This window comes from Arthrobotrys flagrans (genome assembly GCF_004000055.1).
Source record: "Arthrobotrys flagrans strain CBS H-5679 chromosome Unknown unitig_8, whole genome shotgun sequence".
Taxonomy (NCBI): domain Eukaryota; kingdom Fungi; phylum Ascomycota; class Orbiliomycetes; order Orbiliales; family Orbiliaceae; genus Arthrobotrys; species Arthrobotrys flagrans.
In genome coordinates this window covers 3,119,443-3,135,604 of record NW_027137553.1, presented here as the reverse complement: position 1 = coordinate 3,135,604, position 16,162 = coordinate 3,119,443, and the positions used below count along the sequence as shown (strand labels likewise).

Below are 16,162 nucleotides of genomic sequence, written 5' to 3'. Positions count from 1 at the left end.
TATGTACTCTTCAAGTACATACTAACTAGAACTTGTTACCTAAGTAAGTACCTAGATTATAGGTTGCTACCGCCGGTGTGTCGACTGGCGTTTGATAGTAATTACTGAGAGAAGTCTGGAAATTTAACGTGGGAATCGATGGGTGTTATAAATTCGAGGTGGTCGAGGTGGATAGGAGTGGATTAATATATAGTATGAATGGGTTCAGCTTGAGTGGCATCCAGAATAGGATGTCGGTTCGGGATGCATATTCTTGGGCGAGGCATCCTTGTCCTTGTCCTTGGCGTGGTCGTTGGAGGTCTCGTGGTCAAACATACAGTGCTTAAGAAGCACCATCACCGTCGCACCGACCCGATGGCCATCTGCATCTTCAATCCTCATGTCCGCTATTACGGTGCACCGCAGGAGCCAATACTGTAGCATACTCCCGCCAGCCTACTTTATCTTAACCGATACGACAGCAAATAGGCAACCACCCCGAGATCATGTATGAGCCGGAGCTTTCGATTGCTTCCTATGGGACCGAAGCGCTCCCAAAACCACATACGATTTACAATATCAGTATCAGATTGCCCTTGCGCTCCTTTTCACTCAAGAAAAGATACTCGGATTTCGATGAGCTTCACAAAGCCCTGGTTTCGTCGGTGGGCGTACCACCTCCGATACCCCTCCCCCCTAAATCCTACCTAAAATCCACGGTATCAAATAACGAATTCGCTGAGGAGAGGCGCCAGAACCTGGAGGAATACATTCATGCAATACAGAATGATAAGGATTCGAGATGGAGGGAATCGCCTCCTTGGAGACAGTTCTTGAACTTACCTTCATCCACATCCAACTACGAGCCCTCATCAACCAGCATAACCTCTCACCTGAGCTCGATCTCTAGCCACACACTGACGGATCCGGTACTATGGCTAGATGCACATCGAGAAATGAAAACGTTCCTTCAGGATGCGAGATCAGAGATTTCGAGAAGGGACCAAGCCACATCAGTCGCAGATCAACACGACGCATCAGCGGCTGCGAAGAAAGTTCTCGTTAAAGTATCTGGCCTGTTGGATAACTTGGAAAGAGGATTGACGTCTCAAAGTAAGGCGACAGGAAAAAACATTCTAGGAGGTGGCGAGATCAGGCGGCGCAAAGATCTGTTGGCGTCTGGCATAAAAGAGCGCAATGCCCTGGAAGCCCTTGCAAACAGCCTGTCAACGAACAAGCTTCAAGGCGGTAACAAAAATTCTCCCGATGTGATGGTTACAAAAGAAGCATTAGCAACAGCAGCAGGGAATATGCGCGGGAGATCTGCGGGAAGGGTTCTGGGAGCCCCTGTTCCCGAAACTGACAGAACTAGACAGTTGGATAATACTGGTGTCTTGCAGTTACAACAAGAGATCATGAAATCCCAAGATGAAGACCTTGAAGCCTTGCTTAAAGCAGTTGGCCGTCAGAAACAAGTAGGGGTTGAGATCGGGCGGGAGCTCGATGAGCAAAATCAGTTCCTTGATTCACTCGGTGTTGATGTAGAAAGGTACTCCATTCGTGCTCTCCACTAAAAAGATCATGCATTCTAACTAATCAACTAATCGCAACATAGGGTCAACGATAAAATCAGGGTTGTCAAGAAAAGAATTAAAAATATCAGTTAAGGGCATTACAAGGCATCGGGCTTACAGTACATTTATGTGGAACACAGAAGTACAAAGTGCAGAAACCGGTATCTGGCTCGTAACCGCGTACTAGCTAACCTTTAGCTAAGAGGGTTCACTTGAGAGAGTTATACGGTCGCGGATCTGCAGTAAATTCCCGAATGCTGACCGTCAGGCCCTTCTTCCGCTCTTCCAAATCTCGGTGCAACGAGGTAGATTCGCTTATCCCAACCTCTAATGAGACGGCGATTAAGGTGTAGATTTCACCTTCCGAGCTTACGCTTCTTTCTTCCAATTTTTTGACTTGACTCCCTTTTCGAATTCGGATTATCCCGGCAAAGGGGGCAATACCATTTAACTGTTTTGGGAGGCTCTGCCACAAGCTGGACACACTCCATATGAAACCACTCCTTAGGACACTACCAGCGAGTTAGCGATGCTTTATTTCTATCATATAATTATTTTGGGGAAATCATACATCTTCGTTATCACACCCAACCATGGTACCAAAACTGATTCTGTTACAAAGGCAATATGTCGGCTCATTAGGGTCGATTGGCATATCGTCACCATCGTCACCTATAGCATGTTAGCGTTCAGAGTAGTTCTCGGTTTATATTAATTAGACATACCATATTCCCCGTTTTGATTCAGGGCGTCATCTTCTTCCGACTTTCGGAGTTTCCGGACGCTATGGGGTTGGTGAAGGTCTGGCTTCCCTCCCGGTTTGCTGGTATCGGTCTGAGCAGCATGTCGTTTTAAGATAGTGTCAGCTTTTGTCTTGTGGGGAGATATGGAATTAGAGCCAATGGGTTCGGCCTGGGGATGGCTGCCGTTTTGAATAGAAGCTCGTCTAATGCTCGACCTCTGTCGAGCCACTCCTTCAGCCCCATGAACCCCAGCAAACTCGGGGGGGCTTTGGATGTTATCCAGGTCTTGAGCCGCAGCCGCAGCCGCAGCCTCCGCCTTTTCCCTCTCTCGTTTTGCACGCTTCATCACATTCAGTCTCATCCCTTTATTGTCTTGACTTCTTTTGAGCGCCCCGATCGCAATCCCGCTAGCCAAGCCTTCTCCCCCCTCCAATACCTTTTCGACGTCTGCTCTGTTCTGACCAGTTCTCCGAGCCCATTTTCGAAACCCTCTTACACCACGCCCCAGCATTTCGAGCTGCTTAAGCATCATAGCGTCAGATGGCTGCCAAGATGAATTTTTCTTCATCCGCTTCCTCAAGACTGCAAGCTCTAAGGGTTGGAGCTCGAACCAGGGGAGGCGGCGGCCATCTTCACTGAAACAGTGTGTAAGAGATGACTTTCGATCCGCTTCGGAAACCACTGCCCGTGGATTTGGTGGATCGTCCCAATCAGATTCGCTACTAGACTCAAGTACCGCCTGCTGGGAGCTGTTGGCGTAAGCTGAAGGGACTTTAGAGCTACTAGCTTTGCGCGCACTAGTCTTCTCTTCGACCAGGCGTGTTGCGGACTTCTTCCTAGATGTTGTAGAATTCCTCGCCAAGCCATTCGGCGTACGGGGATTTGGGTGGCGGGCTAACGATGGTAACGACGCTCGACGCTGGCCATCAAGCCTCAACGTGATACGCATTTGGGCATCACCCTGGTGGGAAGGTCCCCTGTCCCTGCTAGGTTCTGGCGCCAAATTCTGTCTCGGCACGACGTTTATTTTTTGAAGACGGCGTATTATATCAGATAGTCGATTGAAGTGTCTGTCGACCTGGGTGCCGGCCGAGTTTAATGCGGATTAGCTTTGCTGGTAACACGGATTCTAGGGAGGAAAGAGCCACACCGTTTCGTAAAGCCTGACCGCCTCGGCGACACTTTCTTCGCGGTCGGCAAGCCCAGAGTTTAAGGGGTTGGCGATCCCCTTGCGTAGGTCCCGCAGACGTCCTGTGAGGGCTGATTCCGTGTTTAGTGAAGACGGGCCATCCCCTTCCGCAAGGGCGCAGTATTCCGTAGCGACTTCATGTACTGCAGCAGCGCAGACTCCATAATCGCAGTCGAGTTTGTGGATGAGGCTAAGGGATCGCGCGATATCGCAGTGGAGATATTCAGTGTCTAAGCGATACATATGCATGTGAGACTGATAGACACTCTCGGCTTCTGTCGCATCGTTTGAAAGTGCTTACAATCAATGTATTCTGAAACTACAGAATGGGCGTCGGGATTGCTCCCGGATGACGGTAACGTTGGCGAGAACCCGGAGTCCATTAGTTGTTATGACAATGTCGGTCACTTCCGATAGCTTTCTGTCGATGGGGGGCTCCTTAAAGCCTACAAAGAAGAAGTCGGTAGTAATGCCCAGGAGATGGAGATGCATTTGTGGTTTGGCGTCAGTTAGTTTGACGCGCCGAGCTGGACAGCCTTGTTCCTTGTTCGGCTCAACACCACGTTTCCCTGTTACATACCTAGTAAAGTCGGTTAGTCTACAGTTGCCAGTTATCATTATATTATATCGTGCCTGTAGGTGAAAATCAAAGGCCCTGGTTCTGGTTCTAGGGGGCTCTGTAAGTACTGCTAGTACTAAGCCGTTTTGTATGTGAAAAGGCATCCTTTGTTTTACTAAATCTACCATCATATAAGTAAGACCAACATTGTACTTTCTACCTGTCCAACTCACTCATGCACCTTTTCATCGAGACTACCGGGACAGCTGCGACAGATATCATACCCAAAGACAACCGGATCTTTTATTCAAGGCTGCACTGTACAATACAATATCATCATCATCATGAGCACGTCCAATACCCCACAATACTGTCTCTTGAAGACCATTAGACGATGGCCTTATACGAAAACATCCAAAGTCAACCAGGGAGTCTTGAAGAGGTTCTTCGATAAAGAACCATTTTTCAATCGAATATGGGACCTGTAGGCTAAAGCCCCACCTCATCTCCACATGTCGCCGCCATCCCTCCTCTCAACCCCAAGCTTACAGTGTCATGGTTAATTAGCTATGTCGTGGAATCGTCTTCCATCGGAAACGATGTAGGCGGGATTGTGGTTCCTTTGGAACAAGTAAAGGCTTTCTTCAGGCAAACTGAGATGGAAACAGCCGTAACACTACTTAGAAGCGACAAAGAGCTAGTTTTGGACCTCGGCCCCTCGACCGATTATGTTGTGCGGCTTGTTGGTATATCAGCAAGCTGGGACGACTACGAGAAACTACTCACATTGTCGTCATCGCCGTCCTCTTTCCCAACCCATGAACACAGCAATATTAGCATCAACCCCCCCAGTAAAGTTCACAGGCAAAACAGGGGTATAAAATCGGACAAGAAGCGGCAAATGCAGATGGAAAACAGGCGCAACATGCTGAAATCCGCGGTTGAGATCTTCGTTAGAGGGGGGGACTACACCTTCTTCTCTGTAGACATCGAAAGCTGGGAGAAGAACCACGACATTGTAACGGAAGTTGGGTTAACAAAGTACATCCCTGGTACGAGGGTGGACCAAGGTAGACTAACCGGCGAAAAAATCAGCGATCACATCATCATCAAAGAGAATCGCCGTTACAAGAACGGCAATTACGTTGCTGATGCATCTGGTAATTTTGAATTCGGAAATTCTAGGCAGGTGCCCCTCGCCGAGATCAAAGAAGCCATCGTAGCCTTTATGGGTGCACCGGAAAACCATCAGCGTATCCTTATCGGACACGATATCAATGCCGATATTGAATACCTACGAAAATTAGGATACGACGATGAACTAAAGGACTTCTCGATGACATTTGATACGGTTGAGATATGGAAGGCGTTTGCCAACACTTTTGACGGGATCGGTTTGAGTAGGTTATGCAGCGAACTAGACATCTCAGCATGGAATCTCCACAATGCTGGTAAGTACGCCGACTTGCAAGTCATTTAACTTTCAACTCTACAACCAACCCAAAGAGTATATCAAGAAGTATACACAATATCCACTTAGTATATATATATAAGAGGCATAGATGCTAAGCTCCTCTCGCTGGTCTAGGGAACGACGCCAGGTATACGATGGATGCATTTGTAAAGATGATTTCGAGGGCTGCGAATGGGGAGGGGCCCCTTTCCAGGTAGCCCCACTGCATGTATGTTACCTGGCTACTACTTCGTATTTAAGTACTGGCGAAATAAGTACCAACCAAGTAGGTAACCAAGGTGGTCAAGTAGGTAGGATAGGATGGTAGAGCTTCAATTGAAATCGAGATCGTGATATATACGATATCAAAGGAGATCTGCAGATTGATATGGATTTACGTACATGTGTTGCGTGTGGTGTTTGTGATATAAATGTAAAATTCCAAACCTGGTTAGCGCATGATCGCCACCTGCCCAAAGAGGTAATTCTGCCTAAAAGAACACAAAAATACGTTTTATTTCTTGCAATCATCGAAAAAACTCATTCACTCCACATCATCATCACCATCGCCGTCCACCATTCACCGTCCACCATCCATCCACCTCCCCACCGCCGCCATCATCACCAACTTCTCTCTTCCGCCTCCCAAACCTCCTCCCCGACCTTACCTCCCTCCAACGATCACACGTTCTACCCCGTTCTCCATCTCCCCTTCTCCCCTCTTGCCCCTCTTCCTTCTACTCTCTTCCGTCCTCCCATCCCAAACCCCGATCCCGTGAGACCTTGCTCTCAACCACACTCGAAAGTTTACCCTCAGAAGGTATGTATCATTCTCCCTGCTCCACGAGTCTTTTACGGAGTTCTATGTCGCTCTTTGTTTCTGCTTTCACCCGTTATAAACCCCCTTCCCGCCTGCAAGTCTTTCTCAGCACTAAACTAAGACTCTCCATGCTGCTTGGCATCGGGCGGAGGAAGATAAACTGAAGCAAATCTATAGCCACTCTTCCTTTACACTGCTGGGGCTCAACCCACCTTCTGTGATAACCCCTCTCCAAGGTCCGTTTACATAACCGCTCGAGCTTTAGCATCGCCAAGCTACCCAGAGCTCAGTCTGAGCTAATACTACTTCTTCCTTTTGCTTTTAGAACTCCCTGGAACAGCTCTCTGGGCTGCCCTACGAGCTCAAACCGTATCCCTTCGTCTCTCAATCGGAACACCGCCTCTTCATCAAGGTCCAGCCTTTAAAAGCATCGAGCCAACGCCCTACTCTCAAACTCATCAAGGTAGGCTCGTAAACCAGACATGTCCATCCTCTCTTCGATAGCGATAAATGCGGCAAGCTGAATTAGGCCACTACACCAACGTTCAATCTCTCTCAATCTAAACGTCTCTCTATCCTTTAGAATTGTACTAACGAATGACCTCACTTCCAGGAAACCCGTTTCATTACAACTGTCGCCGCAATGTCAGCAGAGGAAAAAACCACTACCACCGAAGTCTCAAGCGTTTCTAACAAGCTTCAAAACTTGTCGGTCAACGACGGCCAAGACCGAGAAGGTGAAGCCGGAGAAGCCGGACGGACCGACGAGGACTATGCCCAATCCCCCTTGACGCTCCGAGCTATCGTTTCGTCCAAGGAAGCTGGTGTCATCATCGGCAAAGCAGGCAAAAATGTCGCCGACCTTAGAGACGAAACCGGAGTCAAGGCAGGCGTCTCAAAAGTCGTTCCGGGTGTCCATGACCGGGTTTTGACTGTCACGGGCAACCTAGACGGAGTCGCAAAGGCCTACGCGATGGTTGCCCAGACTCTCGTTGACAGCCCACCAGGTGCCATTCCAACCACTCCAATGGGAACCCACCGTAAGTTAATACCCCCTTCCTGATAAACTTTCATCCTCAGCTAGGGCCTAACATTCCACGAACTATCTAGCAGTCAGATTGCTCATATCCCATAACCAGATGGGTACAATCATCGGTCGCCAAGGCTTGAAAATTAAACACATACAGGATGTTTCAGGCGTTCGTATGGTTGCTCAAAAGGAAATGCTGCCACAATCCACCGAGCGGATCGTCGAAGTCCAAGGGTCGGCTGATGGTATCCGACAAGCAGTTTGGGAAATTGGTAAATGCCTTGTTGATGATTGGCAGCGAGGGACTGGCACTATACTTTACAACCCTGCAGTCCGATCCAATACCACCCATGGCACAGGCTCCGGCCCATCGGTCATCTCCAACGGCGGCGCCGGAGCCTCTGCTTCAACCGATAGGTTTACCAACGACCGCTCTAACCGCGGACCAGTACGTACTGGCAATGGAACCGATTTTTCGGAACCATCTCCATCCTTCCCGAGACGAGGTCACTCTGATTCCACTTCACGACCCTCGGCGCCAGCCCCAAATACCGAAAATGGAGAGGAGCTTCAAACCCAAAACATCAGCATTCCTGCAGATATGGTTGGATGTATTATTGGACGCGGTGGTACCAAAATTTCGGAAATTCGTAAGAGCTCCGGTGCTAGAATCAGCATTGCGAAGGCCCCACACGACGACACTGGTGAAAGGATGTTCACCATTGTCGGAAGCCCACAAAGCAATGAGAAGGCGTTATACCTCCTCTACGAAAACCTTGAGGCAGAAAAAACGCGTCGATCACAAGGCAGCGGCCAGGACTAGAGGATCCTGGATGTTCTTTCCCGATTTCGCTGCCATATCTTCGCTCCCGACTACCTCTCGAATCACTTTCATGAAACCCACCATCAGTTTTAATTACTACTCTTGCAGGTTTTTTTTTTTTTTAAAGGAAACCTACTGGTTCGTAGTCCTTTCAACCATTTTTTCAATCTTAGTTTTCCCCTCCCCTACATTCCACTCATCATTCGTTTGTCTTCACTACGCACGCTATATCTTTGATTGACAGACGACCTCCATGTATGGTTGCCCTGTTGGTTATGGGTACACATTCTGTTACAATTAGAGAGAGCGCTCCTGGGACATGAGCACACGCTTATTCTACTCTTAAGCTTTGACACCTGGTATTCAAAATTTTCCCAAGGTTGATTCGCTTTCATGTGAAATACTTGTTTCATTCTTCGTGGGTCTTTGAGAGATAATCACTCATTTGGAATCTTACGACGGCTTAATTCAAAAGGTTCTACGGGAAATAATATGGAGTTTCTAAGGGTTTTGCATGAATTTGGTTCGTTCTCTTTTATTTATTTTATTTTATTTTTTATTTTATTTTTTATTTTATTTATTTATTTATTACTATTTCTTTTCTGTTTTCTTTTCATTCCACCTAGGGATTTAGAACAACCTTGTAATCCAGAGTAAAATTAAGAAACAAAATAACGCTGAAACTTTCATATAAGTTAATAGTTCGGACTTAAGACACTCCCTAAAAATGTGCTGACTAGGTATGAACTACCTCCCATAATACAATCTGTTGCTCTCTTCAATTGTTGTTTTCGAACGACTATCCTCACTAGGAAGCACCAGACCAAGTTTATCTTTCCTCACTCTAGACCAGAAATCTCTGCGGTCCGCTTCTGTGAATGATTTCAGCTCCCGTATGAACGAATCATAGAACTCAAATGCCTCGAAGGTTATACAATCCTCCCTCAGCACTCTCAGACATTCAATGGCCCTACTATATTGCAGGTCCGCAACGCTGCAACGGATTATGTCTTTGATAATATCGCCCATTTGTTGCACCAATGGTTGGATGTCCTCTCTTTGTTGCACCGACGCTATCATTTGTCTGAATTCCGGAACTGGGTTGTTCTTATCAATTCGTCGGGATTTTGTCCGCTCCTCTAAAAGCTTGCCCACATCGAGACCGGATAACGGCTTGTCCCTTCCGATCTTCTTTCCTTTAGCTTTTGTCGGAACTAAGCAAACATCAGCGGCCTGTCTTAGTCTATCAAGATCCTCCTCGGGATCTAAACCCTGAGGAATCGTGGAGTAGTTTAGGAGAACGGGGCTAATATCAGGAAGGCCATCATCGTCGGGCGCAATTGCCCGAGCGCGGATTACTTGTTGTATCCTATGCAGGACCGGTGAGAAAACATCTTCTGGCTGGGCGAAGGGGAGTAGCGGGTCATTTAAGCCTTCAAGATTCATTAGGTTCATCGAATCGACGTAGTCATCCATCGCCTCTTGCAACTCTTGAGTCGGTATGAGCCTGTGTTTGTCGAGAACCTTTCCAGTAGTTGTTTTGACGGTATCGAGTGGTGCAAATTTGTATTGTCTCGTGTCTTCGGCAAAGGGGAGCTGGGTTTCTACCAGACACTCGAACTCGGGCTCGATAATCGGCGCCATAGCAATCATAACTGGGGGCTTGTCATCCTTAGTGACCAGCCTCCCGATTGCCAGGGAGTCCAATTCATAAAGCGCATGTATGAATGAAGATAGCGCCATAATTGCTTCGTCATTTGCTTTAGACGCGACGACGATATTGCTGTTCGAAAGACATATCGGTCTTTCGAATCCAGATTTCGGTATGAACCCAACAATTTTAAGGCTCGTCTCAGTATTGAATTTCACAATCTCCTGGTCTTCTGCGCTAATAGGCACAATTGTCCGTCCGTAGAGATAACCCTTTGCCATGTCCTCCCGATCAATGTCAATGGCTTTCCCAGGCGCATCCTCATCCTCTACTTGGAAGGTCCTTGTATTTCGAATTTTCTGAAGGTTACCATCCACTGGGTCCTGTTCGGGGGATAGTGCAAAGCTCGAAGCCGTAGGAGGCCTTGCAACCATTGTACGAGGGAAGCGTTCCACATCGATCAAAAGTGTCGACCTTGGGTTGATAGACTCGTTCCCAATTGACAAACGGCCCCGAAAAGAATGGATAGGCCTAGTTTTCTTGGTCCGAGGGCGTTGGATCTCTTCTAAAGCTTCTGCTATTGTCCCATACATACCATCGCATTGATCGCAAAGCTCTTTTAGGGCTTTTTCGTTTGCAGCCTTCGCAGGGCTTTTGTCCTTTTCTTCAAAACCGAATTCTGGGTCATCGAAGTCGACACCAAGAACGGTAAGGTTGATTTTATGCTCTTTGATCTGTTCAATGATATCATTGATTCCATCGAAGTCGAAACCCCCGGTGCCATTTGTCAGAAAGACGATGTTGCGGATATATTTCAACTTTTTGCAATATTTTTCGATGATATCGATGGCGACAACCAAGGCAGAAACACCGTCCCCTTCATGAGTTGTGCTCGGTTCTAGGAGTTTCTTCAGCCCACGTATCTGCGGCATGAGAAACTGGCTCATGGGGTTCAGGACGCTGATGTTTGCGTAATTTTCATCGTTTTGAACAAGGCTGTTATCGCTCCCGTCTGTTCGAAATCCAACAACTGCAATCGTGTCGGTCTTGCGACCATTCGAAACCGTCGTAGTAATACGATCCCATAAATATTCTAAAGCATAGTCGAGATCCGTTCCAGGCCTACCAGCATTGGAGGCGCCCATAGAGGCTCCCAAATCTACAACGTAGACCGTGGCTTGCTTGTCGGCCATAGTTCTCACGTAGTAGCCGGCAGTGTGTGTTCGGTTGTATAGATCTCAGCCTTTTTCGAACCTTCTGATAGAAACCTGATTGTTTGGGATCTTCGGGTGTTGAAAGAGCCTTCTTCGGTGGGTGATGTCGGTAATGTTTGAAAGTGACGCGTAACATTTGACGCCAGCTCACATGACGAAGCTTTTCAATCTTCCGGTTGTGTTACGCGTGTTGGAGGTCATTCTTTTAGCATATCGCGTGTTTACTTGATTATGTAATTAGTCTACTCTTGGCAGTTATCTGGCCTATTTTACCGTCTTCGGTATTTCTGAAGGAGACTCTTAATCTAATAGAAAACTCTTAGTTTTCGGTTATAAGCTTAGTTTAACAATTAAAAAGATCATCATGATAGAATATAACGTGTTTCACCTAGTAAGTAAGCACACCTAGTAAGTGCGCAACACATTTCAGCTTTATTTTCTCATAATTTTATTTCTTAATTAAAAAAATAAAAAATATATAAATAAGAATTTGTTTTATTCGTTTTAATATAATTTAAGTTGTCAGGAGACGTCCTAGTAGACGTTCCAGTAGACTTGCGGAGTGCGGTATCCGAAATACCACATAATCATAATACAGCATCAGGAAAAAAATTGTATTACGTCCCTGCCGTCGGACGGCAGGACGGCAAGATGAAAGGTGTCTTATTGAGTTGTCTGGAAGGCTCGCGAAGGCATTTGCTTCCTGGGACGGTAATTGATGACTACTGTCTTATAATTAATTTTTTCTATTTTTTTTTTTTTATTATAAAAAATATATATTATTTAGACTAAGTTAACGTTTTCCGTGAATCACAGGCAGGAGTGAATAACTAAATTTTGAATTTCAAAAAATTATTATAAATTTATTTCTGGTCAGAAAAGGTTGAAGATTTCACATAATTTAGAAATTACTAAAAAGAATAAGACTTTAAATTTTTAGAAATTTTCAAGTACTCGTGTGTTGCAAGCTGTGAACAATTGCGCTTCGTGAACAACATCAGGAAAAAAAAATATGATGTCGTCCTGGTCGTCCGACGATGGGATAACCGGGACGACTTCGTATTTGTTAAAGGTTCTACAGCTCGTAAGTACGCTGGAAAGTATGTAGGTCTGTGTATATATGATTGATAATCAATCGTCTAGATCCCAACACATCGTAGATCTGTCTATATTTATAGAGCGGTACGTATAGACCCGGCACTATGTCTTATACAATATATCGCAACACCTCAGCTCATATATAAGACGTAGACGGTAAGAATCGCTATATTACGATATATTTTATAATTTCGCATAATTACAATTCAATAAGATCTACGGCATAAACTGTAATAATCTTAATACTCCGTTGTATTATTATTATTATTATTAATCATACACGCTTGCAACCTTTCGGTTATGGCGGTTTGAAGAAACAATTAGAATACATGATTTTCGCACCTTATTTGAAAACTAAAATATGTAATAAATGAAGTATGGAAAATACCGTCTTATTTTTTGTTTTTTCTATTTTTATTATGTGTTTTGAGATTTTCTTCTTATCTCTTGCGTATTTCTCCTTTTTATGAAAAGGACAATGTCGTGAATCTGACCGTTTTTATCCACCAATTTTGGTGTAATGCCTAAGACTATTTTTATTTATTTCCGGAACCTTATAATCTCTTAACTAAATATATTTAATATATTTAATTATTTTAGATTTCTAGGTTTCCCCATCCTATAAATAAATTGTCTTTTGGATTTTTATTGCTTCTTTGTGCAATTTTTGTTTTATTTAAGAACTTTTCCAATAAAATAATACCATTATTATTAAATAATAAATGGTTATAATTAAATTGTCTTTTGTTTTTAAGTTCTTTTTTTAACACCTTTCTTTCTAAATTATAAAATATACATTCTATAATTAGATGTTTTGGTGTTTGTGATGTGTTTCTGCATAAACAGTTTTTGCTTAAAATGCTAGCTTTTAGTATTTTAACTAAATAACTGTTGAAATAACCGTGCCTGGTTCTTAATTATATTAAAGAAGAAATAAAATTATTACTAAATTTAGTAAAGATTTTATTTCTCTTTAATCTAGGCTAATTATAATAATTAACCCTATTTTTATGTTTTTTAAATTTTTCTTCCTATTCTATTAAATCTTTTTCTTTTATTTTCCTTTTTAAAAAGGCAAAAGATTTATAGGGACTTTTTTGTTTTTATTTTGCAGCTTCTTTTGCTAGAAAGTCTGCTTTTTCGTTTCTAGTGACATTTAAATGTCCAGGAACCCATTCTATAAATAAATTAATATTTTTAGAAATTAATTCTCCCGCCATTTCCCAGATTTCTAATGCTATTTCTTGTCCTGCCCCAATTTTTAGAGATTCCAACCTCTTTATTGCAGCTTGGTTATCAGTGAAAAAATAGATATTTTTCACTATATTATTTTTATTAATTAATTCAAGAGATTTGGTAAAATCTTCCCTTAAGCTAATTAATTCTGCGTCATACACTTCCATATTTTTGCCCAAGCTATAATTTATTTCAAAAACAGATTTATTATCTATTTCTTCATAAATTCCAGCTCCTGTGGATTTTTTATTTTTTTTTTCTAGTATTAAGCCATCTGTATAAATTAAGAGATTTTCTTTAGAATTTAATCTCTCTTTTTTATTTTTGTGGTTTTCTGCTTCTAAATCCTTAGATATACTATTAATATTAAAATTAATATTATTTTCTACCCATGATAGGTCTAAAACAATACTTATTTCCTCAATTTTAGTATATAGGTTTATCAAAAAATTAATTTTTGACAAAATATTGTCTAATGTGGAAATGTAATCCTTTTTGTCTTTATCTTTTTTATTTTTATATCAATTTAAATATTTTTTCTTATTTTCATTTTCATTTTCTCTTCCAAAGATTATTTCTGGTGGAAAAGATTCTGGAGTTCTTATTTTTATTAGATGATTTTTATTAAGATATAAAGATCTTAGGGTATATCTTCTTTGTATGCTATTTAATTTTATTTCTGGTGGTAAAATAGATGCTTCAACCTCTAATAAATGTATTAGAGTTGATTTAAAAATATTTGTTATTTTTCTCAACATTTTATTTTGAATTAATCTAAATTCTTTTAAAATTTTTTGTTGTTTTTGATTTTTCCACTATATTTCAGATCTATAGTCAGAAACGGAACAAACGTAGCTTTTGTACAATTATATTAATGCTTTTGTTTTTAATCCTTTTTCTGAATTTGCTAACGCTTTAATAAAATTGAATATTTTATTTGCTGCACTAGTCTTAATTTTTATGTGGTTTTTAAAATTTAAATTCATATTAAAAAATATGCTTAGCTACCTTAATTGTTTGATGGGTTTGATTTTTGTACTGTTTGGTAGTACTAAATTTATTTCTCTATTTTTATTATTTTTTGTTTTGAAATGAATTAGTTCTGATTTTATATTATCAAAAGCTACTGTATTATTTTGTGCCTAATCGAACGCAATTTTTGCAGCTTCTTCTAATTCTTTTATATTTTGTTCTATTATTTTATTTGTTGAAATTAACGCCAAATTGTCTATATAAGAGGGTTTCTTAATAGATGGCATTTTTTGTTCCAACTCATTAAATAATGGTGTTAAATATAATAAAAATAAAATTGGTGAAATTGGTGAACCTTGTGGTATGCCTGTTTCCACTGGTTTTAATTTTTCTATTCGCCTATCAAAAGACAATTTAATTAATCTTTTTGACATGAAATTATCAATCTATCAAATTAGTTGTTTTGGAAATTTCATATCTTTTAAAGTATTTATTAATTTTTTTTTTGAAACATTATCAAAAGCCCCTTTAACATCTAGAAATAAAACAGAGGTTTTTAATTTTGTAGAATTTGCTATTTCTATATCATGAACTAAAGATAAAGCTGTATTAATTGCAGATCTTTGTTTTCTACCTCCAATTTGTTCTGGATTTAGAATTCTATTAGTTTCTGATATAAAAGCTATTCTTTTTGCTATTATTTTCTCTGAGATTTTTCCTAAACAATTTAAGAGACTTATGATTCTGTAGGCTTTTGGAATATTATAGTCCGGTTTATTTGGTTTTGGTAAGATTGCTCCAATTGCTTCTCTAAAACAAATTGGGTGATAACCATTGTTTAATAATTTTGTGAATAAATCATTAAATCTTTCCGGTATAATTTCATAGGCTCTTTTTAAGCATAGAAAATTAATTCCATCCGGGCCTGGCGCTTTTTTGGAGTTTGATGTAAAAATAGCGTCTTTTATTTCTCTATTTTTGATTTTCTCCCAAATAATTAATTTTTTATTAATTATTTTTTCTGCAAATTGGGTTTTTGCATTTTTTGTATAATTTGGAGGTGGTGGAAACAGCGCTTTTCTTAACAAGTCTGCCTTTTCTTGAAAATTTGATGCAATTTGATTCTCAAATTTTAAATTTGGCATTTTTTGAATTTTCTTTGGTTTAGAAAAATTTAGCGCTAAGAAAATTTCTTTATCTTTTGCATTTTCTAGAAAGTCGACCCAAGATTTTTCTTTTGCAAGTCTAATTTCTTTAAAATGTTTATTTCTTTTTGTTTTAAATTGTTAAAGGTTCTACAGCTCGTAAGTACGCTGGAAAGTATGTAGGTCTGTGTATGTATGATTAATAATCGATCGTCTAGATCCTAACACATCGTAAATCCGCCTGTATTTATAGAGCGGTACGTATAAACCCGGTACTACGTCTTATACGGTATATCGCAACACCTTAATTCGTATATAGGGCATAGATGGTAAGAATTATTGTATTACGATGTGTCTTATAACTTCGTATAATTACAATTTAGTAGAATCTATGATATAAACTATAGTGACTTTAATACCCCGTTGTATTTAACTTGTTGTAGTTTTATCTAATCGTAGTGCTTGCGCAGTTCGTAGTATGAAGCTACTTAGTTATAAAAAGCGCGTAATCTCTTAGTTATAGAATATAGAATCGTTGCGTTTACAACAGTACGCTTTAACGTTTTATAATAGTATAACTGTTATAGTAGTCTATAGAACCAACTATTTCGTACGAATATTGGATTAGACTGTACGTTTACTAGTGCTTATTATATTAATGCAGATTTATGCTTTA

General features: G+C 41.4%; 3 protein-coding genes and 1 further gene across 5 annotated transcripts; 2 read left to right on the top strand and 2 right to left on the bottom strand.

Moving 5' to 3' along the window:
• Positions 1–485: 485 nt before the first annotated feature.
• Positions 486–1,646, top strand: DFL_007382 (uncharacterized protein; the record flags this gene model as incomplete). Its single annotated transcript, XM_067636957.1, has 2 exons — positions 486–1,528; positions 1,595–1,646. The coding sequence occupies 2 exons, from the start codon at positions 486–488 to the stop codon at positions 1,644–1,646; spliced, it is 1,095 nt and encodes a 364-aa protein (XP_067488521.1).
• Positions 1,647–1,774: 128 nt separating this feature from the next.
• On the bottom strand, positions 1,775–3,868 carry DFL_007381.
• A 520-nt stretch (positions 3,869–4,388) lies between these two features.
• On the top strand, positions 4,389–8,170 carry DFL_007380 (uncharacterized protein; the record flags this gene model as incomplete). 3 transcript variants are annotated; one of them, XM_067636955.1, is made up of 9 exons in its annotated part: positions 4,389–4,528; positions 4,612–5,495; positions 5,633–5,645; positions 5,996–6,317; positions 6,495–6,553; positions 6,643–6,686; positions 6,746–6,780; positions 6,931–7,357; positions 7,431–8,170. In XM_067636955.1, 9 exons carry the CDS (start codon positions 4,389–4,391, stop codon positions 8,168–8,170), a joined length of 2,664 nt encoding a protein of 887 aa, XP_067488519.1. The 3 variants fall into 3 exon arrangements, with proteins under 3 accessions (XP_067488519.1, XP_067488520.1, XP_067488518.1); XM_067636956.1 differs by having other exon boundaries at positions 7,428–8,170; XM_067636954.1 differs by lacking the exon at positions 6,495–6,553 and having other exon boundaries at positions 6,643–6,780; positions 7,428–8,170.
• Positions 8,171–8,917: 747 nt separating this feature from the next.
• DFL_007379 (uncharacterized protein) lies at positions 8,918–11,014 on the bottom strand (the record flags this gene model as incomplete). Its single annotated transcript, XM_067636952.1, has 1 exon — positions 8,918–11,014. One exon carries the CDS (start codon positions 11,012–11,014, stop codon positions 8,918–8,920), a length of 2,097 nt encoding a protein of 698 aa, XP_067488517.1.
• Between the last annotated feature and the right edge of the window lie 5,148 nt (positions 11,015–16,162).